At 38.1% G+C, this 26,873-nt stretch overlaps 1 protein-coding gene across 6 annotated transcripts in view; it reads right to left on the bottom strand.

Annotated features, from left to right (window-relative positions):
• LOC128018185 (histone-lysine N-methyltransferase PRDM16) overlaps positions 1-26,832 on the bottom strand; it is a 195,860-nt gene extending 169,028 nt beyond the window's left edge. For all 6 annotated transcript variants that reach the window (XM_052603537.1, XM_052603540.1, XM_052603538.1 and 3 more), the window contains exon 1: positions 26,686-26,832. In XM_052603537.1, coding sequence (XP_052459497.1) covers positions 26,686-26,722 — 37 coding nt within the window. In that variant the 5' untranslated portion in view covers positions 26,723-26,832. The remainder of the gene's footprint in view (positions 1-26,685) is intronic.
• Positions 26,833-26,873: the final 41 nt, after the last annotated feature.

Genomic DNA, 26,873 nt, shown 5'->3' with positions numbered 1-26,873 from the left:
CTCATGTAAGACAGTTCTGGATAGTAATTATACCAAACCACTTTGATGACAGACTTTGGCTCAACAATTTCAGAATGACTAAAACTACATTTTCAATGATGTACAACAAGATTGGGTCGTTGATTAGTGCAATTACGCTGTCCCAGAATGCAAAGTCATATGACTTTTTTGATGCGGATCGAGGAATTGATTGGGTCAATGTTTCCATTCTAGTTCATGCATATCTTTTCTTAATGGACAAAAAAAAATAAAAATAAATCTGACTCAGTTCACTTGTGTTTTTATGCACGTCTTGGCATTTCCATTCAGGAATTTTTATGCAATATCCCAAAATGGGCATAGAAATTGTAGGATGGAAAGAGCTAATAGTTTTTTTTTTGGCTCCAAATAAGCATAGTTCTTAGAATAGGGATCTGCTGCACCCAAGGTGCTATGGAGAATGGTTATTTTCAAGTGAGACCTAATGAATAGTGAATGCTTTTCCATGGCTTTAGAGCACAAGCTCCTCGTGGAGCCCCGGTCATCACTGAATAAGGCCAGTCAAACATCACCTTGACAGATCCTTCTACCCTCAGGCCCCAACAACCAAACAAATCAACCCGCTCCTTTTGTATCCTCCTGGTGTAACTTCCGCTCACCACAAAACAACGGAGCCAGCATCCGCTTTAGAGGATACCATGACTGTGCAACAATGGCCTAGTTGCCTCATTGTGATAATTCTTCCTTCTATCCCCCCACCATCTCGGTTTTGTGCTAATTAATTAAATCCTGTAAGCAGGTGTAAGCCTTGCTTGTTAAGGAGCCAAGTCCAAACGGGCCAGAGATGGCGAGAGCGCGGGCCTGGGACTGTGAAAGAAGGGAATTAAAAAAGGGCATAAACAACAACAGTGAGTTGCAAAAACAGCAAGCGGAAAATCCTGTTTAGGGAGCAGACAGCGTGTGGTAAAGAACAGACTCTCTCTCTGCTCTGTGTGCTTTCTTGTTTTGTTCCTGTATGAATCATCGATATCTATCCTTACTCTCTTCCTTCAGTACACAGAAAGGACTTGCTGAAAAATGGGACACCCACTTTCTCTATTCAGAGAGGGCAGTGTCCACAGAAGTTCCTTTTTCCGTGTCTCTTTCTTTTACACTTTCTTTCTTTTGGGGCTTTTACAAAGTCTGTTTTAAATGCACACAGAACAAGAAGATCCTTCCAGGGCCCTGGTGTAAGGGATCAGTTTTTGGCGGGGATGGCCTCTGGACAACAGATAAAGGGCTGGAGAGAAGGAACTGAATTTGGCGAGGGCGTTCGCTGGAGGATAGATACAGTGATGCAGCCATGGGCTTTTCATGAGTTGCCACCACTTTGTGGTCCATAGACGGATCTCTTTTCCGGCATGTGACACACGTCCAAATGCCGCTTGGCATGGAATAGGGAGTGGGTCAGAGGAATCAGAGGAAGGAATGACTATTGCTTGCTTTCAAAAGTCCAGGGACAGTCAATCACCCACCCCTCCCAAGGCTGTCATGATCCTGGTCTGCCCAAATGCACATCCTTTTTCAAGTCCCCGAGCTCCACAACACCCTGATTTGCTCTTTTCCCATTGCTCCTTTTTTTATTTTATTTTTATTCGTAAGGTGTCAGCAACACAAGTTCACCAAATACATTCCTTTGGGCTTGTAGCGCAACAAGCTATTGAGCAGAGATAAGCCTCTTTTAGAGGCGAAGGAGAATTTAATTCAGGTTTGAGTGACAGCAGGAAGATTTATCCCCTCGTCAGACAATGCTGTCTTTTCGGGACTTTAATCTCCTCCAGACAATGAGCTGTTTTTCGCCCCTCATCCTGGGCTTTTCCCACGATGCACGCTGATTAGCTCTGGCCGATTGGACACTGGCCATTATCTCTTGTTTTCAGTGAATCGTCTGCATTTGTGAGGAGAATGGAAATGGAGGCGAGGATGGGAAGAGAGAGCGAGAGAGAGAGAGAGAGAGAGAGAGAGAGTAAGCAAATAAGATAGAAAGAGAGGATGAGAGGAGAGAAAAAAATATATATATCTGTGTGCCAAGTTCATTCTTGGGATGTTCGTACGCCGGAGCGCGTCAGGAGAAACTATCATGGTCAGAGATGAAGGAAGGCGAGTGAAGAAAGTTACAAATGATCTGCTCTTATCATCTGATCGTGGGTGTATCTCTCTATTAGTTTTATTGGATCTTAGTGCTGCGTTTGACACAATTGACCACAGCATTCTTTGGCATAGACTTGAACACTTTTTTGGCATCAGTGGAAGTGCATTAGCATGCTTTAAATCGCACTTATATGACCGCCATCAGTTCGTAGCAGTGAATGAAGATGTATCATATCGATCACAAGTGCAGTATGGAGTACCTCAAGGCTCAGTACTAGGGCCGCTACTCTTCACGCTTAATATGTTACCCTTGGGAAATATCATCAGGAATCATGGTGTTAGCTTTCACTGTTATGCTGACTATATTACTGTCAGCTCTATATACTGTCAGCTCTATATTTCCTCGCCGCCCGGTGAAACACACAATTTGAAAAACAAATGGAATGCATAGTCGATATAAAAAATTGGATGACGAGTAATTTCTTACTGCTAAATTCAGATAAAACAGAGGTGTTAATTATAGGACCTAAAAACTCAGCTTGTAATAACCTAGAACACTGTCTAAGACTTGATGGCTGCTCTGTCAATTCTTCGTTATCAGTTAGGAACCTAGGTTTGCTACTTGATCGCAATCTTTCTTTAGAAAGCCACGTTTCTAGCATTTGTAAAACTGCATTTTTCCATCTCAAAAATATATCTAAATTACGGCCTATGCTCTCAATGTCAAATGCAGAAATGTTAATCCATGCATTTATGACTTCAAGGTTAGATTATTTAAATGCTTTATTGGGTGGTTGTTCTGCCCGCTTAGTAAACAAACTACAGCTAGTCCAAAATGCAGCAGCAAAAGTTCTTACTAGAACCAGGAAGTATGACCATATTAGCCCAGTCCTGTCCACACTGCACTGGCTCCCTATCAAACATCGTATAGATTTTAAAATATTGCTTATTACTTATAAAGCCCTGAATGGTTTAGCACCTCAGTATTTGAATGGGCTCCTTTTACAATATACTCCTCTATGTCCGCTACATTCTCAAAACTCAGGCAATTTGATAATACCTAGAATATCAAAATCAACTGCCAGCGGCAGATCCTTTTCCTATTTGGCGCCTAAACTCTGGAATAACCTACCTAACATTGTTCGGGAGGCAGACACACTCTTGCAGTTTAAATCTAGATTAAAGACCCATCTCTTTAACCTGGCATACACATAACATACCAATATGCTTTTAATATCCAAATCCGTTAAAGGATTTTTAGGCTGCCTTAATTAGGTAAACCGGAACCGGAAAGACTTCACATAACACCCTATGTACTTGCTACATCTTTAGAAGAATGGCATCTACGCTAATATTAGTCTGTTTCTCTCTTGTTCCGAGGTCACCGTGGCCACCAGATCCAGTCTGTGTCCAGATCAGAGGGTCACTGCAGTCACCCGGATCCAGTACGTATCCAGACCAGATGGTGGATCAGCACCTAGAAAGGACCTCTACTGCCCTGAAAGACAGCGGAGACCAGGACAACTAGAGCCCCAGATACAGACCCCCTGTAAATACTTTGTCCCAGAGGACCACCAGGACAAGACCACAGGAAACAGATGATTCTTCTGCACAATCTGACTTTGCTGCAGCCTGGAATTGAACTACTGGTTTCGTCTGGTCAGAGGAGAACTGGCCCCCCAACTGAGCCTGGTTTCTCCCAAGGTTTTTTTCTCCATTCTGTCACCGATGGAGTTTCGGTTCCTTGCCGCTGTCGCCTCTGGCTTGCTTAGTTGGGGTCATTTCATCTACAGCGATATCGTTGACTTGATTACAAATAAATGCACAGACACTTTTAAACTGAACAGAGATGACATACCTGAATTCAATGATGAACTGCCTTAACTATCATTTTACATTATTGAGACACTGTTTTCCAAATAAATGTTGTTCAGTGTTTTGACGCAATGTATTTTGTTTAAAGCACTATATAAATAAAGGTGATTGATTGATTGAAGAGAAGCGAGTAAACTGTAAGGATGGAGGAAGGCATGAATGATGGTGATGAGAACGCAGAATACAGAAGACCAGATGGGCTTTGAAAAGACAGCGTAATTAGCACTCAAAACCAACATGAAATCAAACCAAGCAATACTTGTAATCTTAGTATAGTTGTGCATGATTTATCAAGACTATTCTAATAATAATAATAATAATAAATAAATAAATAAATAAATAAGATGTATTCTCTAGAAAGACTTTTCTTAAATACTGACTGTGAAGTCTGGGGAAAAATCTAAACCAATAATGCTGCGTTACTCAGAAGAGCCAGAATTTCCAACTTTCCGCTTGTATAAGTGCAGTAACATCCAGAGGTAGGAGCAAGCAAGTCTTGGGTCCTTACATCAAGTCTCAAATCAAGTGTCTAGTTGTACACAAACTAATAAAGTGGTCAGGTCTGATATAATGGCATAGAAAATTCTGCATGCAGCAAATCTCTTTTATTATTGATATGGTCAAGTGTTTATATCCATTAATTTATCTTCAGATATTCCCTTCTTTTCTGTGTCATAATTGGCACAGGGTAATTTTATGTGCTTGTGCTGCATCGTGCAACCACAATATGATCCATGATGTCTGTGGTTCCATGGCTTGCATTTTGCATATCAATTGATGCTGCATTGTAAAAAAATAAAAAAAATAAAAAAAAAATATAAAAATAAATATTATGCTCAAGACATGTTTCAAATCTGATCCCAAGTAGCGACTCCTGGGCATTTAAAATCAGACATGCAACTTAGAAACTTGTGGAAATCCATGACTCGACACAAAATAAAAATTCACTCTGTCTATTTTCTAAATGCATGTTATTAATCTTATTACAAACAATGCACTGATCCAGACAATTATTTTATTTATTTTTTACTCTGCTCGTGCTTCAAAAACATATGCCTTAAATACCTCCCAGTAGGGACGAAATGATCTGTTGCTACATTTGTGACATCATAACTTTAAAATGTGCAGAGATGCAGGTGCATGACGTGCTGTGTACGCAGTTAATGGTAAATACTCACTTTCAATGCATCTACGAGTCATTGTTCTTCAATAATATAACTTGCTTCTCAAATATTCGCAAAGACAGGTGTGTAAACCACAGTAAATGTTCCTCTATGTTGATAATCATACACCTGTGGAACAAATGCTGCCATTGTATAGCATCATTTATCATCTGCAATTAGGTTGAAAAAGCACCTTCCTTTAGCAAGAGAAAGACTGCAACGCTAAAAGTAGCATTGCCATTGTGTGTCATCTTCCAAGAGTTGGGCAATGGAAGTATTAAGTCATTAGAACTAAGATATTAAAATGAAGATATTAAGTCATTCTTGTATAAAAGACCCAGTTGGCCAAGCTATACAATCAGTAATACATCACATGTAAGTTTGAAATGCTGTTTCACAATGTCTTGAAGGGTGCACTAGACATGTATTGGTCTACATAGAGTTTTATGGAAGTGATGTCTCTCTCATGCCGTTCGGTGGGCAGCAACCATCAGTGCAAATAAGCATTTCAAGGTTAACCAAATCCACCAAAGGAAATTAAACGGTTCTATTTATGTTATGATTTATCTCTGACTGGGCCTTGCCAATAATTACGCTTCACATAACTCTACATTAAATGCTTCACCAATCTGATGGAATATATGCATTAATCAATACGGAAAAAGCCTGATCTTAGCCATTGACTGACATTGATCAGAGACCAGCTGAATAAACAAAGGTATAGATTATGCGTAAGTGAATGTATAGATTTTGCTATTTATCTTCACCCCAAAAGGATCAAGTGTTTAGATTTATGATGTTCTTCTCGTTTCTTCCAGCTTCCTATTTCCTCAGGCGAATACATGCACAATTGCTAACTCTTGTTGCAAAATCAAATCAGAGTAAACCTCTCCTCCTTTATTTTTAAGTTATCCTTAACTTTTGTTTGTCAATTCCTAAAAATTAGACTCACAAATCTTCTCTTCTCGGACAGGCCATTTCCTGGTCCTCCACAACATCCGCAAAAACCAAGCCACATGATGTGCCGTCTTCCCAGAGTGGATTGAAGGAAAATAAATATTCCTATAATTACAGAAGAGAAAAAGACGTGGGCAGATGTCTAACTTGACAAACCCCAGATGGATATCTCCGTCAGAGTTGAGTATGCCTCCCAACCGTGTGCCTGCGAAGAGCTCTGCTGCTCCGGAGCATCATGGGCACTTTGTGTATGTTGAGATGCTATTTTGGGGAGCGTTCTAGAAAAAGAGGCGACTTCATGTAATTTGGTAAAATAAATATTTGCCTGAACTCTTGGCAGCTGTGTCTCTGTTGGGTCTTTTCCCGTTCAAAATTGCTCCGAGAAAACGACATTGTACATTCGGATTTGTGACGCTGGTTGAATATGATTTCCATAGGCATTTATTTTTAAATATTTGAGGTTCAGATCAACTTATTAAGTTTGAAAACTGTGGTTACTGAGTTAGCAATGAGTCTAAAACACATGGTGAGTCTTTTGGCAAAATTCACAACTTCATGGGTCATATCACCTGAATTCTTTACAGGAAAGACAATCCCACAGTGCACTGCAACAAGTTCAGATTTTCACGTGTTTTTTTTTTTTTTTTTTTTTTTTTTTTTTAATAAATATGTTATTAAATGCATATGTTTGTAAAATGACTTGAATATGAATTAAACACACTAATTCCAATGCAAATAATAAACAGCATTATGCAGGCATACACCAACAAAATAAAGTTTCTTTATACAGTCAGCAAGTAACTTAAAAAAAAAAAAAGCTCTTGATATGAGTGTATCGTTGATACACAGTTGTATTTTCTTCAGATTAATATATTGGTTTCTGGTTTATTTAAAGCACCAGGTTACTATAGTAGTAGAGAAAAAAAAAAAAAAAAAAAAAAAAAAAAATATATATATATATATATATATATATATATATATATATATATATATATATATATATATATATATATATATATATATATATATATATATATATATATATATATATATATATATATTCACCACTGGAGAGAAGAAAAAAATAAACTTAGTTCTGATTGGATTAATCTAACAAAGCCTGTTAATAACTTGAAAGAAATAAGAATTCATGGATACACTTTCGTTTAAGGTGTCATTATTACAGTGTAATTACACTGCTATTACTATAGTAAATACATGTAACGTGTAACACTGAAGCTGTAAAATGAAGTGTTACCAAAATTATATTTTGGTTGAGGGGGGTGACTATTTCTTTCTTTCTTGAGACATTATTTTACTGCAATTTTATATAAAGCATATTTAAATAAAACGATTTCAGATTTTAGTTTTTCTTGATTTTACAGCGCTGTAAAATTTGTCATTTTTCAACCCTGTTTGATAACAACTTTTCTTTGTTTTGTTTTGTTATATTGCATATTTTAATTCTAATTCTAATTGTTTTCCACTGTGTTTGACGACATCCTTTTCTGAAATCTGTTTTATAACCATCTACAAGATCGGACTCTTTTAGCTCCACTAGTCATCTCTCTGGTGCGCAGAGCACATTTTTATCAGATTGACTCTTTCTGTGGCACTGCTCCCCTTTGGCCTCTCCGTCTGAACCAGTCTAGATCTTAACAAGCCCATGCCCATCTTTCCCAGCTATAAAAACAGGCCTCGCTGAAGATGCTTGGAGGATGTGGTTATTATTGCGCAGAGGTCCAGGCCAGTTTCAGTAAATGATGCTCCAAACTTAGCCAAAAAGGAATGACTTGGGCTTCTTCTCATCACTTCTCATTTGTGCAGTGCATGAGTCAGCTCTAGTGATATTATTTGTTCCAGAGCAAACACACATTCCATCTCTCTCTCTCTCTCTCTCCTTTAGTCTGTCTATTTTACTCTCTCTCTATATCTCTGTCTGTCTGTCTCACTCCTCTCCGTGTCTCGACACAATACCCGCCTTAAAACGCAGTGTTTTCAGGCCAGCCCAAGAGTAAGTAATTCAAAAAACATGCTCATAATTTGCTATGACATGTTTCATTTCTGAACTCAGATCAGATAGCATCTCTCTTCTAGGCGTCCTGCAGACAGAAAAGTGGGGATATTTGGGCGAGCTGGAAATGAGTTTTGCATGCTCCAGAAAGGTATTGTGACTGGATGCTATAGATTTGTTTATTCTTCATTTGCGTCTACAGAACACAAATGAGCCATAATCCCTCATATGGATGCGGATGTGAAAACGATATAGCGGCTCATTAAAAGAGCGCCTGAAATAAGCAAATGACAGATGCGGTGATGGGGCACGTTTAGGCTGAGATCGTCCGCTCCGTTGGATGAGAGAGCTTTAAAACAAACAAGAAGTTCAGAAGACATCAATAAACAACGCTGTGTCGAACGGGGTCAGGGTCACGTCCAGAATCTACATTTCAGCACCAGCGTGCTGTCACAACACAAGACACAAAAATGAGGATTTTCCCTGAAAAGTCAGGCTGAGGAAAAAAAAAAGCTTGGAGAAGCAGATATAAGGAAGACTTCCATATATATATATATATATATATATATATATATATATATATATATATATATATATATATATATATATATATATATATATATATATATATATATATATATTATATATATCACTTATATTGACTACAGACTGACTGCAACCCTAATATAAATAAATAAATATGAAACAGTGTATTAATTAATTTATTTATTTTTGTTTGTTTCAGATTTAGCTGATATTGAATATATGTTTACATCTAAATATGCATTGTGTAATACATGGTGTAATTGTGTTTTTACTGAACTCTAAAGCGTTGTTAATGATAAGTACTGTAACTTATTGTGCACAATTAGTAATTAATAATAACCAAGCTCAAAATCAGCGTATCAGAATGATTTCTGAAGGATCATGTGACACTGATGACTGAATTGATAATGCTACAAATTCAGTATTGCCATCACATAAATAAATTACAATATATTAAAATAGAAAGTGTTCTTTTTAGTAGCAATATGTGACAATATTACAGTTTTTTTTTTTTTTTTTCTCTAGTTTTGATCAGACAAACGCAGCCTTGGTAGGCATCTTTCAAAAACATTAAAAATCTCAATTATACCAATCGTTTGACCTGTAGTGTGCATAGTTGTTTTATTACAGTCTGGGGAAAATGGCATTTGTAGCAATTCTATTTATAGTATTTATGACCACATTTCCCCTTTGAGGACATTCTTTTTTTTTCAGATTTTTGTCAGATTTGGCTTACTTCTGGGGAAATTTTGCAGCAGTTTTGTCCCTAAAGTATGGCTAGGTCAGAAACACAGTTTCACACACTAGGGAAATATCTCTCTGCCCTTCAGTTGCCTTCCAGCGCCTTCAGTAAAGCCCATTACCTCTGTACCCCCTCCCCAATCTCTCTAAAGCCCGTCTCATCACCTCAAGCCAAAAAACTAAAGTGACCCCTCAACCGCAAACAACAAAGCACCTCTTAAAGGACAAATATTGCCAATACACAGCACACAGAAGAAGCTCAACCAGTGTGTGTTGGTCACAACTGAATTTGCTTCTCCTTTACACTTCACCTTTATGAATGTTCATATGTTTTATTCTTTTGACAGCGCTGTGGAAATCGACCCTACAAAGTCTCCTCGAAGACACGTTAGCATAAAGCTAGCTGTTTCCACTTCGGGGCAAAGAAAGACAGATGCTATCAAACAATTAGGAAAATCCTACTTTGAAAGCTGTGAGCTGAGAAACACCAAGAAACAAACCCTGAAAAAAAAGGGCATTCCACAGAGCCCCAGAGAAAGAAAGCCCTCACAAATCAACAGCGGTAAACGGGTGATAATTGCTCTCGTTGCTTCAACAGCTGTATAAGCTGATGTGCACACGGGAGGAAGAATAGCCCCTTTCAGACAGACTCCCTGTCCCGTACACAACTACCATCACTCCTCGAACATCCTTCTAAAGCGGTATCATTGACTTGATTGCAAATAAATGCACAGACACTATTTAAACTGAACAGAGATGACCACTGAATTCAATGATGAACTGCCTTTAACTATCATTTTGCATTATTGACACACTGTTTTCCTAATGAATGTTGTTCAGTTGCTTTGACTCAATGTATTTTGTTTAAAGCACTATATTAATAAAGGTGATCCTCAGTGTCCCCATCCAATCGATTCTAAACGATTCATTGTCTTTAAAAGCTCTTTGAACCCTTTAAAACATGTGTCCTTGTGTGTTGAAATTCAGGGAACTTTCCAGAGGTCATGTAATTTAAGACCACTGGCCTGGGGGTCAAATGCAAGCGTGGCGAATTTGGATTTGCCTTTACCTGCCCCTTCACTCCAATGAAAAGGGTAGTTAACAAAGTCTGGCTGACTGAAACAATAGTCCTCCATTGCAACTGATAACTCTGGCTTGAGGCAACAGAGAAAGTTCCTCCACTTCAAAGAGGACACTGGATGCTATCGGACACCGTCCTGACTGAAAATCCAATTTAAGGCAGGGTGGGGGGACGTGTGTACAATCGAAGACCTGAAACAAAACCAGTTGTGACCCCCCAGATCTGATTAGTTCAAAAAGTCTGTCAAGACAATGAGGAACACGAAGCATGACCTGCTTCAATTGAAAACGGACTTGAGATCTGAGAACAGCCCAACGTTTTAATTGAATCAAGCTTTGTGGACGCCACAAAACATTCGGGGGAGGGGAAAGACGCTTGGCATAGATCTCGTTATTGGTACTTCAAGAAGGAATATTGGCATTGAACGGTCGATTGGACGGCGGACAACTTCTTTCCAGACAAAAGTGTGCGATGAGGCTAAAAGGTAATGTGAGATATCGCTCAGTTTGGTGCAAAGGAAACAACTTACAAATACTTAAATTATCCTGATGACAGTTAACATTTTGCAGTTGTGGCCCACCAGTAGAGCGATGAGCTCATATGTGTGACCACTCAAATTCTGTCATACCCGAGAGGTGCTTGGGAAAATAAACCCCACTACTGCGTACAAACCCGTGGAGGGACAGGAGGGGTAAAGCCCAGGTGCTCGGTAAAATGATATTTCACATTTTGGTTGTATACCCTCAGCAGTAAAATCATGTTTCAGAGTATCGCTTTCATTAACATTTGAAATGTTTTTATCCAGTACTTTCATTTTTGATTCCGAACACATTATTTATTTGGACATGCACATCAAACTGAATTTCTGAAAAGATACCAACCATCTTAATTTCAAACACATTTGACAACATTTTCGTTTTGTTATAGTATATCCATTATTGCGTTTTCCCTCTTTCCTTCTTTATTCCCACTCCTTTTCCAATTCACATCTATTTAAAAACCTGTTACGTTCACATAAACCCCTGGAAACTTTGTAATTAGGTATTTTACAACATTTTCTTAAAAATCCCTATATTCATTATAATTCAGGCAAAAATGAAATTCTGTCATCATTTACTCACCTTCGTGTTGTTCCAAATCTGTATGATTTTCTTTCTTCTGTGGAACATACTAATGGCTTAATGGCTTGTCTAACACTCAGCATCAGTGCTAGCTATTTTACTAGCAAACACACAGTCTTTAAAGACACACACATGCTCACATACTCACACACCCTTGACCTTTAACAGCAGGACTCTTATTTGTCAATGAGTGTGTTTGTAGACATAGCCTCTTCCCCCTTGATCGGGACCAGGCCATGGAAAATTTGATCACATTAGCCACATGTTGCTTCTAATATCATTTCAATAAAAAGGACGCTGCCCTCATAGACATAAAGCAGCCATGTAAAGTTCACCGACCGCTTGTGCTAGCCGCGGCGAGAGCCATGGGGGTCTGCTGCTAATTTCCCGCCTCAAGCTCTGTAATCTATGGCAGAGATTAGGGTAAAGCAGTTATTCTTGACTATTTTATTAAGAGGTGCTTTAGGCACTGGAAGAGGGGCTTTATTGCTTTTCAAACGGCGTGCTATACAATACAAGACAAACATTTGCTGTTATTTCAGCAAACTCGAGTCAGATGTGGCGGCTTTTTTTATTTTATTTTTCAGGAGGAACTTGGCATCAAAGAAAAGTCTCTTAAAACAAAAATCTTCCCTTCTGCACAGGTCTCGCCCTGAACTGTGTCCGGTAGATAAATAGGGAGGCGTCAAAAGAACAGGCAGGAGTCCCACACCTAGTTTTAATTAAGAGAGAGAGAGTGCTGACATGCACAGAGGGAGGAACGATTCACAGATCCGATTAGCAAGGGTTAGCGTTTCAGCACGTTCATGTGCGTGTGTGCCTTTCCTGGCCTATAGCAAACACATTAGGTCTAGGAGTCGAGTTTATTGTCATTACAGTATGTTAAACATCTTATAAAGTATAAACATCTTAGAAAATGCATCTTATAATTTACTATGAATTGACATTCCCTGAATTTTCAGTGGCACTTTTTTATGTTATGCAAATTAAGGTTTTATGTTTCATCTCATGCTGTAAAATTGATGTTTGTTGCATTATTTTTAGTGTCGTGTGCTATTATTATGGTATTTTGTGTTTGCGTGCATGACACAGTGTGTCGATAAATTAGTATTTCTCAGCTTGAGGAAAAGCTACATTTGAACAACTTGGAATCATCATGTGACATTCTCTTTAAGGCCTGGGTTTTTAAGGTTATTTTTAGTATTTTATGTAGGCAAAAAGTGAATTTGTGTTTATTTATTTTTTTATTTTTTTATTTTTTTTATTCATGTATTTATTTTTTTAATTTATTTTTTTATTATTTATTTCAAGCACAAATTAATTCCAATCGGTATAAATAAATAAATGAATAAATAAATAAATAAATAAATAAAGTGAGTAAGTTCTGGCAAACACTACTTTCATTTTTATCTTATTTTATTTATTTATTTTTTATTTATTTTTTGACCTAACTTTCAGTGATTATTATTATTATTATTATTATTATTATTATTATTATTATTATTATTATTATATATTTTTTATTTATTTATTTATTTTACCGTGTATTACTAGAGGTTTTGATTTGCAGTAAAAGTCATCTAGTCTAAACTATTTAAGAGCTTCTGACTTATTACATAGTTAATGATCCTCTAAAATATGTCTATTCAGACCAAAAACTATATTAAATTGAGCACTTATGTTACTTCATACTTCAAACACATACTGCATGTAAATGACTTTGCAAATGTCAAGGGAAGATTCCAGCTCTTCACATGTTGTGATATGTAATGACATCGGATCTGTTGCCTTTTAACAGCAGTCATGGCTGTATGAAATGCAATTATCAAAAAAACCTGACCCATCAAAGACCAGACCATTGGTTTGCTTTTATTTTTATTTTTTTGTATTGATTTTCTGTGCAATTAAGTCTGTAGCAGGAAAATTAGCCAGCTCTTCTGACACACACACACACACACACAGATAGTTGAACTTGATCCACAAACCATAACCGAGACGTTAAGTAGCAAGGGCGACCGGTGTGCTCTAAAACAACCTAAACCAATGACCTTTGACCTCCTCACATTCCAAATATGCCATTCAAACACCAAAGAATAATAAACAAAACAAGGGTAATGGACCCCAGGTGGGGTATAGGGACAGAGCAAAGCCAATCCAAAAACAGTTACAACAAGCAATATCACAATACATCATTTAATATTTTCAGCGGTCAACAGTATTTCAAATTCAGCATCTCTGACTTCTATTATGATGACATGTTGCACCAAATTACACAATAGCTGAGGAAATGATTCATATAATTGGCTAGAAAAGCAAAAGTCAGTATGAGTGTGATCAAAAGTCTGTGTTTCTCAGGAGACGTAACAGAAAACACTGTAGGCCTGTCCGGAGCTCATCTGCACGGCCAACAGCAGATACACTGAAACTGAAGCACTTTGGATAGAAATCAACTGCTATTGTGTATTTAAGTCTACATTGTGTGTGTAGATATATTATTTTCTCACTCATTACTGTCTTGAAATCCGAATCCAAATCATGTCCGTATTGCCTGTTTACATCATTCCCTCCGCAAAGCCGTAACTGTTGCCAGATTTGTCACAACAACAAAATGTGCAGCGAGACTGTGTGGACTTCCCAAAAAACCTCAAAAGCCTGAAAATAATTGCAATAATGCCAACATCAGGAACTTCAGTTTGACTGACGGGCTGTCCACGGGAAGAAAAGCGTTTCTTCCGAATAACTTATTTCCAATTAAAACTTTAACTGACATCTTCAGAAACCTCAGAGTCATTTGTGAGTGGTCAGCTTTGGGGAGGACCAAAAAAAAACAAAAAAACACAGAGGCTGGTATTCTAACCACTCATAAAACACTTCTCTGAATCCGGATCTTCACTTTATTCGAGCTGAAGGATGTGGGTCGAGTCGACGGAGAGAAAAAGAGCGAGCGAGAGAAAAAGCTAATATCAGAAGTCACACAAATCCACCGAGTGAACGGCTCACTGATGAGAAAGAGCTGACACATGCCTTATTCTAGCTGCGTAACCCTTTTTTTTTGGGGGGGGGGGGGGGTCAAAATGGCGCTACGCTGATTTGGAGAGAAACAGAGAAGCGGAGTTGTTGAATAAAATTGTTACTTTTGTTAAAATTGTTAAATTGTGCTCTGAAGATGAACAAAGCTTTTACTTTAAAAACTTTTTTAACTTTTTAAACTTTTGACTTCATTAATCACTTACATGGGGGTACTGTAAGTGATTAATACAACATTTTCATTTTGTGGTGGAGTAACCCGTTAACTATTACGCATGGATGGACGGATTTATTTCATAAAAAGCAAATATCAAACTACAACATCAAACTCTTCAGGCATTGTCACTGATTATATGAAAGAAAACAATAATTAACAAAATATCACACCAGCATTTATGAGGTTTATTGTCAGTATTACAATCAAGTATAAGCACAAACATATAACCTCTATATAACCTCTGAAACCAAGAACACAATTACAGACCAAGACTTCAAACGGTATACAATGATAGCAATTGTTGATAGCAATTGTCCATAAAGTTGCAAACTGAACTTGGTCAGACCAAAAGGTTCAAAAGGCAGGTGTGCAGGTGCTCTACACCTCTGTCCTGCCCTCCTCAGAGCGTCCGAGCGGGACAAACAGAAGCGGGCCAGGACTCAGACTGTCATGTGTGTTTGTGTGGGGAGTTAATGATTATCTCCCGGGTGGACGAGGACTGTGGCACGCTGCCAGTACAGTGCAGGAACGTCCCTCTTCCCTTTGTAGACGTTTCTAATCTGGTGAAAGCCTCTCCCCTGAGACCATCCCATGATAATGTCACAGACACAGAGGCTATAATAGAGCAATTTGTTTACCTTCTGAAGCCTTGATCTCTCTCAAGCCTGCCTTTCTCTCTCTGGTTTGCTCTTTCGCTGGAGCTCTGCACTGCTGCGGTGGATGAGAACATATTGATCGGTGCTCGGGTTTCCATAGAGCTCCGCAAATTAAACTCAATGGAAAACAAATTTGTTTCAGGATTGTCACTCTATTGTTGACCTAAGACGTCCCAACTGAGATCCACTTAAGGGAATAGTTCAGCCCAAAATGAGAATTATTCCATGACTTACTCGGCCTTATGTTGTTTCAAACATGAAGGTATTCATGTGTGATTTAGAAAATGACTGAAAAAAAAAAAAAAAAAAAAAGTCCATACACTGCCCTGTTGATTCTCTGCTGCCCTATAAAAATATGAAGCCAATAAAATAAATGAATATATATTCAGCACAATTAATGATTTCTTTTTTCTTGAATGTGGTAGTTAATGTTATTGTATTGGACTAAAACACACTGAATTTGCTTGTAACACCACCACCACACACACACACACACACGACCACAAAAATAAATGATATTTTTTGTAATTTTGGGGGTTTTTCAAAATTGAATAACACCTAAAAATTACTGGCCTAAAAAAATTATTTGATGAAATCCCTCATTATGCTATATTATGACCAAATCCTGGATTTTTTTTTATTTATTTATTTATTTTTATGTATTTATTTATTTATTTATTTATTTATTTATTTTTTGATGTATTATGTCAACTTGTTTTCTTTTGATACAGGTTTTTATTTATTTTTGGAACTGATTGATCATAGGCCTTATTGATCTGATTGTTTTACTTCCACTGAACAAAAGCAATTCATTTAGCAACAATTTACTGAATTCAATTAGACGCTATTTAAACAGAAAGTGATCTTGTCGTCTATCTGCAATATTTTATTTATTTTAATTGCTGGTTCATGTATTCAAGCAAATACGGCAGATTATGTTCCTTACCAATCATTTTTGGTATTAATCACAACACAAAACTGTATCAAATGTATTTGTGGAACAGTTTGTGGATGGCAGCATTTTCCTCTTGTTGTCGCCATGTACAGAGCAGATGTGACTGAAGTCATGTGATCCGTAACAAATCGAAACAGATCCGTCGTGTCGACTAGCGGCCCTGCGCTAACTGACTAGTCTGCACAACCCATACCTTAACATGTCTGCAAACTGAACAGCGGCGGACTTGATACAGACTCGCACCAACTCTCTTCAATCCCATCAACACCATCGCCCCCACCAGCGCTCATTCCTGTTCCTGCTCTCATCTGCTTTTCAACAAGAGCAGTTTGTCAGGGTCAGAAAGCAATTCAAAACCTCTATTAATGAGTGTGAGAGAGAGAGAGAGAGAAGTGTGGTATGAGGAGGAGGAGAGGATGGGGCGCCTGCCATCAAAGCCGAGAAGTAAAGAAGGCCAGGTGGCTGTGGGAACCTCGGCTCTTTTAGCAGAGATGGAGTCTTCAGTGTAATTAACAGGCTGGATTCGGGGGCCTTCTGAAGCCAGGAGGACAACCCCTCCGAGGGGACAATTTGCACTTTTACAAGAGCCACTGAGGGACGGGGAGAAAGGAGAGGAAAAGGGAAACTATGGTATCTTTTATTGCCGAGACAAAGCGCCGCATACTTTCAAAGGGCTGAGCTGGAGCTTCCAGAGCAGTGAAATAAAGAAGAAGAAAAACACATGAGAGAGAAGGGGGTCGGAGCTGAAGAAGTGGACAGCAGTCGGAAAAGGGGCATCGGTGCCAACATGCGCTTCACAGAGAGAAAAGAGCGGGGGGAAGTAGCAGAGAGACTGCAGGGGCGAGAGGGGCCTGACATCCGGCCAACTTGTAGACCCTCCCAGAATTCAACAGCTCCCCTCAGTGACATTATTACACAGAACCAACACAGGACTCTCAACAGACCTGAACTGGAGGCATGCACGCGCTTTGATGCTGCTGTTATTACCATACCCATTAAAAAATTAAGTAACCTGGGATTTTAATATGCAGTATTATTACTTCTTTAATTAATTTCTCTTTACTTTATTATATTACACTTCACAGTTTATTTAATCGTTGCAGGTAATTGAACTACAGGTTTTAATAATTGTGCTAATTCTTTGAGAATCAGAAGTCCACACAGCATCTACACCGATAACGACGTAGAGGAACGATATTATCGAATTCACTTTTAAAATGAGCTTCATCAACTGATGAACAAAACAATTTTTCAGAATCTTTTGCGCTCCAAATCCATGAGTCCTGTTGGAGGTAGTGCAAGCGAAGTACATTTACTGTATCAGGTTTGTAGTTTAGTCAGAATCACTTGATATAAAGAGTTGCATCTGCTGTAGACAAAGTCTTATAATAGACAAAATGTTATCATCTGCTGGTGTGGATGCTAATATAGTTATTGTAATAGCTAACTTTATTTTACAGTATGTGTACTTGCAGTGTACTTCCCCAATAATGTACAAGGTATAGGTAACTACATGGGTTAAGGTTAGCTTTAGGGGTAAGTTCAAAATAAGTACCTAGTTAATACCCAGTTATTGTAGTTGCTATAATAAGTACATAGTATGTACAGTATTTGCAGAGCAAGACTATAAATGGTAGCACTTTATTTTACAGTCCTCTTCCCCGTGTACATACTATGTACTTATTATAGTAATTACAATAACTATGTAATCACTAGGTACTAACCCTGAACCTACCCCTAAACCTAACCCTAACCCATGTAGTTACCTTGTATTACCAGAACTTTCTTAGATAAATACACTGTAAGTACACTATAAGTGCATGAAAGTACACGTACTGTAAAATAAAGTGCAACCCTATAAATACATTACCTGTATGGTTAATAATGGTGTGAACAGGCTTTATACATAACAGTATATTATGGCAAATGTGTAAGTCCTATATGCTAACAGACATTTTAGAGGATAAGAAAACAATTGCCAATATTGTTCCAACTTATAAAATGTTAAGCCTTTTTTTTTTCTTGTAGCTCAGTTTTGGGGAGCAACTAATAACTCAGCGGTTTTCAAAGCATAATGGCACTTCCATTCAAAAGCTACTTGTTTACAACAAGAATTGGAGTAGTGTGATGAAATAGCAAATATTAAGGTAATGAACAGGCTTGCCTAAAATCTCCTTCTTTTATATTAAGCATTGATTCTTTTCAGAGAATCTGTAGTTTCAGATGGTTCATTTCAATGTAGCAGTTTTAATATATAAAATAATATTACCATATTTAGTTAAATGCTGCTGCTGTGTATAAATTATGTTTTATGTTTCTTTAATGTAGACCATTGTTGAATTGGTATTTAAGACTTCAAAAGTAAACAACTTTAAATTATAAGTAGCATATAGCCTCATAAAGTACAGTTCCTCATATTACAGTTCAATTTTTCAGAAGAAAGCGTAACTTTTAAACGTCTGATGTACAATCTGAAGCCACGCTTGCCTCGGACTGACAAAAAGCCATATTCAGGTTTCCATTTCATTAGTTGGGATGCGTCAGACTCCAGTGTCAGATGGCTGACAGAGGCGGTGAAATATCCAGGGGTCAGATGCACGGCTGATAGCCTGACTGCCAGAGATGGGGCGTCTGCCCAGCACAAAATGCCATTTGTTGTCCATCACTCAGACACTGCGAGTTTAGCGCCAGCACTGCGCTGAAAGGCACATTCACACAAGCTCACACACTGGATGTTTTTGCAATTCAATATTTTCACACACAGCCTCATCATTACGCTGGAACCGGAGCCTCGCTGGAGAGAGCCTGTGCTTTCACAGACAGACAAATCACAGTTCGAGAATGAAGTTAATAGCCCATCTTGAAATGTTTTGCTGAATCCCTAAAAACCCCTTCTCAGCATTTCACTAACAATCTGACAAGGTCTTTAGGTTTTGTTTTATTTAGTTTTTTGACCGAAGAGAAAACATCCATATGCCACACGCTTTAGATTAAGTAGGTGACAATAAAAACTAGATTATGCTAATATCCTTTGAAAATACATTAAATGCATCATAAAATGCATCTAAATTATTATATCTCATAATAATTATATATATATATATAGAGAGAGAGAGAGAGAGAGAGAGAGAGAGAGTTTATTAAAAAAATATTCATTTTATAATGTATTAAGTAAATGTTACTGAGCCTGAAACTTACATAATGTTTCAGCATTCACCTGTTAAATAAAAGCAGAAATGCCGTCCTGCATGAAGGGTTCAAAACAGGATTTTTAGAATAATTGTTTATTTAAGGATAATTTATTGAATGAAGATTAATGAGCATGAAACTTACATGAAGTGTGTGTGTGTGTGTGTGTGTGTGTGTGTGTGTGCCAGTAATGATTTGTTTAGGATGTCGGCCTTAAAGTGGTTGAAGAAAATGTCGGCAGCTTGAGGTTTTATATATTTTTCCAGTAAGCCGCACTGTAGTTAATGAAATCTAACACACCGGTAGTGCCGCCTCTCCCTCGAGAGCGAGAGCTTCATAATCAGCGTGCCAACACTCGTTTTTTATGAAAACAAATTGCAGCCAGGGAGATGGACTAATTGTGTCGCCACGCAGAGAAAAGAGAAACAGCCATTCATGCAATTAAGCCAATTTTCATGGACAAAAATAGTTGAAGGGGCAGTAAGCAAGAGCGTTCATCTGGTACAGGCCGCACGATCCCACCCCTCGCTCATGTGTACAGAGAAGAGTTAAGCATTAAGCAAATATAGGCTGAGAAAGTCACTGGATAATGATGGTTCAATTACAGTGAATCCCATAATTATGAGAAATGATGATGGGCTGACAGAGGCCTTTGGAAACATGAAAGAAGTCTTTATCTAAACAGATCTAAACACTCTCTCTCTAAAGTATGAAACGACTCTACAACTGCCATTACAGCACGTCATACCATCTTAATGAGACAGAGCTGCCCATCTTCTCCCGTAATGACAAAAGATGGAGGACAGAAGATGAGTTCACAAGATAAATGTGGAGGCCTTTGAAAATGCGCTCGCTGGGAAAGTTGAAAGTGAGCGGCGAGCGGTAATGCTCGGCTCGAGTGGCCCACTGGGGAATGACATCCACTCTCTTATCGCCAAAGGATGCAACATCAAGGTTTGGCCAAACAGCCCCCGGTAGCTGTGCTGATGCATGGGAACTTCAGCGGGGAATTACGTTTGTGTATGTCCTCACCAAAAGGGTGAGCATCTGCGACTCTAAACAACCCAAAAACTGACCAAACCAGCAGCCTAGCTCGCTTGGTATAGATGTGTTCACTTCCAAGGGAGAGTTATGTTGCTGCATGCTACAAAATATAAAAAATAACAAATGGAATTTCCCTCCAAATAATGTTCATTTCAGTGCACTTAAATGGACCCCAAAAAACATAACCCCTTGTTGGCTTTATATAATTTCGTGAGAAATTCTTCGACTTTGAGTTCAGCTTTTCCTGAATGTGAACCGTGCATTACGATATTAATTTGAAACGTAGCACAGCTGGAATTTTTCCTGGCGCTTCTTTCTGGGCCGGAGTTACGACAACAACGTTTTACGGGCTAAAATTAGCAACCCTGAACACATGATGCAAGGTTAATTATTTCTCACAGTTCTTCCCGGTGAGGGTACAAAGCTACTTTTTCCTTGTACAGTATCAACCAGCTTTCCAAGATCATATTGTAAAAGTTGTATTTTTTTTTTTTTTTTTTGCCAGAAAAGTTGCAGAGCTGAGACCTGCGCTTGTTTGCATTTGTTTGCAACTGTTTGTTGAGCAGAGGATGCTGATCCCAGATCAGCGTTTATTTAATGCTTACTTCAGAAAAGGTTATTCAGAGAATGTCTTGATTTTGTAGGTGTTCATGCTGTTAGCTGCACATGCAAAAAAAAAAAAAAAAAAAAAATGTTTGATTATTATTTATTTATTATTTTAGATGTCAGTTCCCCAAGGCTGTTCCTGTCACTTCTTAAAAACTTTTTTAGCATATTATAATTTTCAAAGTCTGATTTTCCATTAAAAAGAAAATAATAATAATAATAATAATAATAATAATAATAATAATAATAATAATAATAAAAACTGTTGTTTAATCAAAACTGTCTATTACATGTATAACAGAAACTGTATTGTTATTTAAAATGTATAACCTTCAATATGACATTGTTTGACAAAGCACTGTGTCAAGAAACAACCCAACAAAATGTATATAACACAGCTGTCTCGGTCAAAATAACTCATATTTATTTAGCACTGGCTTGCCAAATAACCCAACCTTTTAAGAGTGTACATTTACTGTATTAAAATCATACATATGTATGCATACAAACACACAAACATAAATAATTATTTTATTTTATTTATTATAATAAATATATCATGTATTTTTATAATGTTTTAATTATGCAAAATTATTATCAATTAAAATATATATATATTAATTGCAAACAGGCTAAATCTTATATCTCAATATAAAAATTCAGTGTAGATATTTCCACCAGTTGAATAATTCAAAATAAATGATTACTTTAGAGTTCGGTGGCAGCTATAAGACAACACTCTTAGCAAAAAGGAATAATGAGTTACAGTTCAATCAAACACCATAAAAAATAAAAACACCAGTGCGTCCGCTTCCCCGGCCAAGGAGTTGCAGACGGCCTGAGCTGTAACATGATAAGCACGTCTCTCGCACACACAGGGCTTTAACAGCTCAGTAATGGCTGTCTTTCCCCGACTGCACGCTGCACCCTGCTCTGCTCCACAGCATGGGGGCCTGATCTTATATATTCACTTTTTCTTAAAAAAACAAGACTTGAGAAACAAATAAAATGCATTATGGTGGTAAGAAAAACAGTAAGACACTAAAGTCATCTTTAAGGTATGCACATGACTGCCAAAACATAGTCCAAAAAGTTCCTACAACTGGCTGAACGAAAAAGGAAAATGCAAAAAAAAAAAAAAAAGGGTGTGTAGTTCCAGTGCGACGGAGAACAGCTGAAACAGTGTTTAACCACACGTGGAAAAGGCCCTCCCACGAGCGAGTCACTGTGATGTCATAAAGAGGTGCCACAAGCGAACAATAACAGTGCAGTACCACACACAAAAGCTAAGTAGAAAGAATGACGTGTGACAAACGTGAGCAAGGCTGAGTTCGAGCTGCCTCACCTTTGGGAAGCACAGGACGATCACGCAGCGAGCTGAGCTCAGGTGCAGGAAACTGTGCCAGCTCTGCCTGCGCTCCATAAGCCACCCATCAACCTTTCCTCCCTCTCAAGACTGGGGTTAACTAAGCAGGCCGGCTGGTCCAAGGCTGCCCTGCAGGCTCCCGTTCAAGACGAATATGTGAACGCATGCATTCTGTTTGCAATACTGCATGCCAAGATTGTTACATTATCACATACAAATTCAAACTGGTTTCAATATGTCAGTCAGTCCTGCAGCAGTAAAACAAAGACATGCTCACCTGTTTGTGTGTGTGTGTGTGTGTGTGTGTGTGTGTGTAGGTGTGTGTGGTTGTTTCATGTCATGCACTTCACACACAGTCATTAAATGATTTTCTCACAGTTCTTCCCATCTAGCCAGCACTTTTAACAAGAACTTCTTATCAAAGACAAACTTGTATATCATAGATGATGAGAAACGATATGTGTTTAATGGCTCATGCACCATTACTCTGTTCACCAGTGTGTGTGAAAGTGTGATATTGTGCACATTCACATTCAGCCAGCTTGCAGATAAATGTCATCCATTTTGGCTGTAAAAGCCCAGTTTTGAGTGCTGACAGGCTGTGTCTTCTAGCAAGACATCACACACAGCTTCTATTGTTGCTTTACAGCGTTATGGCTTGATTTTATTACTTGTGTCAAAACGACATAAGCTGCACATGGACTTTTTGATTTGTTATCCATTGATATTTTATTTCCATTCGCAACTATTAGTCTCTCTTCAGAGACAGCATCACAATGTAAACAGGGAAAATGAAAGCCCACATTTAAGTGAAAAAAAAAGAAAGAATTTGACAAAACTTTGCCCTCCAATGAAATAAAAGACCTATGTTATAAGAATAAAACAAGGATAATAAACAAATGTATTGAAAACATTTGTAAATAAATAAATGCATAAATGTGTATAGTTAAAAAATATGATTTTTTTTTTATTATTTATTATTAAATCTCTGTGGCAGTTTATATATATATATATATATATATTACTGTATGCATGGATATATTGTCACGCAACGCATACCGTTTAAACCGGGAAACTAACAAATAAAATAAAAAAAAATGTCCTTCAATAGTGTTTTTGTGACAGAGCCAGGCCTTATTTCAGTTCATTACTGAGTAGACACGGCACCCCAACTTGTTCCAAATAATTAATTGTTTGAATTAATTAATTGTGTAGCTACAGTAGGCTAACACAAATATCACGCTCCTTTCTCTCTCTCTCTCTCTCTCTCTCTCTCTTTCTCTCTCTCTCTCTTTCTCTCTCTCTCTCTCTCTCTTACACTTTCAGATTTAAAATATGAGTATGATATTAAAATTGCAAAACGTTTTCTAATGGTTAAAATAAACCTACAGGGAGAGAGAGAGAGAGAGAGAGAGAGAGAGAGAGAGAGAGAGAGAGGGGAGGCTGTATTAGGCGAACGCACGTTTACCTGGCGCCTGATCAAACCGATTTCTCTCTGAAACTCAACTTAAACTATCGTATAATAACATATCAAGGACAGAGCTTGAATTTAGTGACTCGGTGGTTATAAATGAGCCACAAAATATTACTTCTCAAACAGAAAGCATTAAACGCCCATCGAAAAAAAATGAATGGAAGGCCTAACTTTCTGAATCGGGCTCTTGTGGACTAAAACCTGCGTTTAATGGCCATTGATCCGTTCACTAATAGCAGATGATCCAGCCGCCAGTTTAATTATACACAATTAGTTATGGTATTTCACTGCGTTGAGGTACGAAAAATAATTAAAAGCAGTGACCGACGGTGTCTCATAAAAAGTGATCATATTTAAGACGCTTCTCGGCCATACCTGCAATTTCTGGGGGAATCACGAGACGGCAATAATAATAATAATAATAGGCTAATAATAATAATAATAAGAAGAAGAAGAAGAAGAAGAATGTACATTTGCATTGTGCTGATATAACATAATTTGCGTTTTTAAAATAGTTTCTACTACATATATTTTAAGGATAAAATAATAAGAATAAAACGTAACATGTCCTATAATTTTAAAGAATCGTTTTAATATATTTTTTTTATAAAATAATAATAATAATAATAATAATAATGCACAAACTTTCACATCGTCTGCATTATCTCTCCATCATTTAAATTCAAATTAATACAGATAAATCTAAAACAGTAAGCTATTATATTTTCATGCATTCGTTAGAAACTGAATTTATACAAACACGGTGAAACCGTGGCTTCTAATAAACATCTTAACTCAAAGATATCGCAGACAGATTGAATGCAGTCATGAAGTAAATGTGTTGAATGTGAATCTGGAAGAGCAGAACACTGATCAAAGCATCGAGGTGAAACACGGGATACACGAAAGAAGGGAATGATAGAATACTGTCGGGCGTTTTTAATGAGCGCTTGTGTTTTAAGGGTTGTGATCAGGCCTTTCACACTCCACGGCACAAAAACCAAACTGTGATCTCTCTCAGGAATAGCCTACACGACGAATGCATTTAAATGTAAATTAAAGAAAGTCTGATAAAGATGGTTTGCGTGTTCAAGAGAGCTGTGGTGTCATTATACTGACCTCCAACACAAACACGAATTCATCTAAACGACCAACAACAAAAAACGAAGAGAGAGAGAGAGAGAACGAGAGAGAGAGAGAGAGAAGGACAGGTCTCGCAAGTCAGCGCAAAACACGTCTCGTGTGCTCCAGAAGTTTTGAGAGAAAATACCGAGGCCCACATTTCTGTCCCAAAACAAACTGGGTAGAGTCAACAGGTCACGGGCCCACGCGCGCTTTCCTGCATATATTCAGACATTAAATTGTCTTCATATTTTAATAGACATCGCATCTTATGCATACCCACAGAAACCCATCATCAAAACTGTGCACTGTTGCATCTCGTTTCACACACCACTTGTTTAAGCTATCTTCGGTAAAAAATATATATTTTTGATAAATCATTTTCTTCTGGAAGGAGATATTAAAACATTGCATCGTTTGTATAGCTACATTGTTTTGTAAATTGCGCTCGATATTTACTTCGTTGTAATAGTCCGTAAATACTGAAATGATTATGCAGCAATTTAATACATAACAATAAATAATAAGCCATTTCTAATGAATCGCACGAGCGCTGACTGTGCCCGCATGGCAGTGAATAATCGCATGCAAAAGTTTCACGGGCACTTAATATAAGAAAATCATTTTTAATGCCAAATCCTACCCATCACAAACAAGTCGGAATACAAGTGAAAGCCAAACGAACAATAAGCTAAGACATCATGCAGAGCCCAGGAGAGATTCACACACTTTTCGTCGCCTTTGAAAGAGTCAAGAAATTAGCTGACTCTATTTTCCTTAGCATGACATGTATGCATTATTGATTTGCCATTCGCAGATGAAGCATACCGAGCCGCAACAGACCCCAGAGGACAAATGCAAGCTCCTAATTTAAGATAATCGGAAGAATTGTCCGTTTTGTTTGATATTCCTTCTTCTGTGTTCTCCAGCGGACAGACAGAAAGCTCTGGAGAGCTGCACACTCTCTCTGTGCGTCCTGGGGTCCATGAGCAGTGCTACAGCGCCCACTATTTCAACAAGCAGGAATATGATTTCACAAGACCTGGAACCACTCAATAAAAAAAGTTACTATCCCTTTCGACAACTCTTCGCTAACTTTCGTGTAACAATTCTCTACGGTTTCTCGACCTCGCTAAAACAAGAGAGTTGAACAGCACTGCATGGAAAGGCGCTCCTGACCAAAGCACCATCACGTATAGCTACGACACTTCTGAACAAGCACACCACGGCAGCATCTGGTCTGAAGGGTGGACGCGCGGATCACGGAGAGTTTGAGCCATTTCACTGCGACTGAGAGCTGAGAAACACACGCACCGGACAAAGACGCGCTCTCGGCAGGAACTGATCAATGAAAATGACACTTTGGTGATGTGCGCGAGGGTTCAAAGCACCGGGAGCGAAAGAAGCGCAAGAAGGACCTACTTTTGGCCAGTTTTCTCGCCCTCGCCTTGGATCTCATCTTGTCGGCTTGTAGATTCCTCGCGTCCTCCTTGAGCTCAGAAGCAGAAGCAGCGCTATCTTCATCTCACGAGCATTGTCAGTTTGGACACCTTCGCACATGCGCACAGGCCATTCAATCTGACACCCTCGTCAGGGCCAAAAAACTTTCC

The sequence above is a fragment of the Carassius gibelio genome, chromosome A8 (genome assembly GCF_023724105.1).
Source record: "Carassius gibelio isolate Cgi1373 ecotype wild population from Czech Republic chromosome A8, carGib1.2-hapl.c, whole genome shotgun sequence".
Classification (NCBI taxonomy): domain Eukaryota; kingdom Metazoa; phylum Chordata; class Actinopteri; order Cypriniformes; family Cyprinidae; genus Carassius; species Carassius gibelio.
Note: the sequence above shows the minus strand (reverse complement) of the source record. Positions and strands in the feature narration are given on the sequence as shown.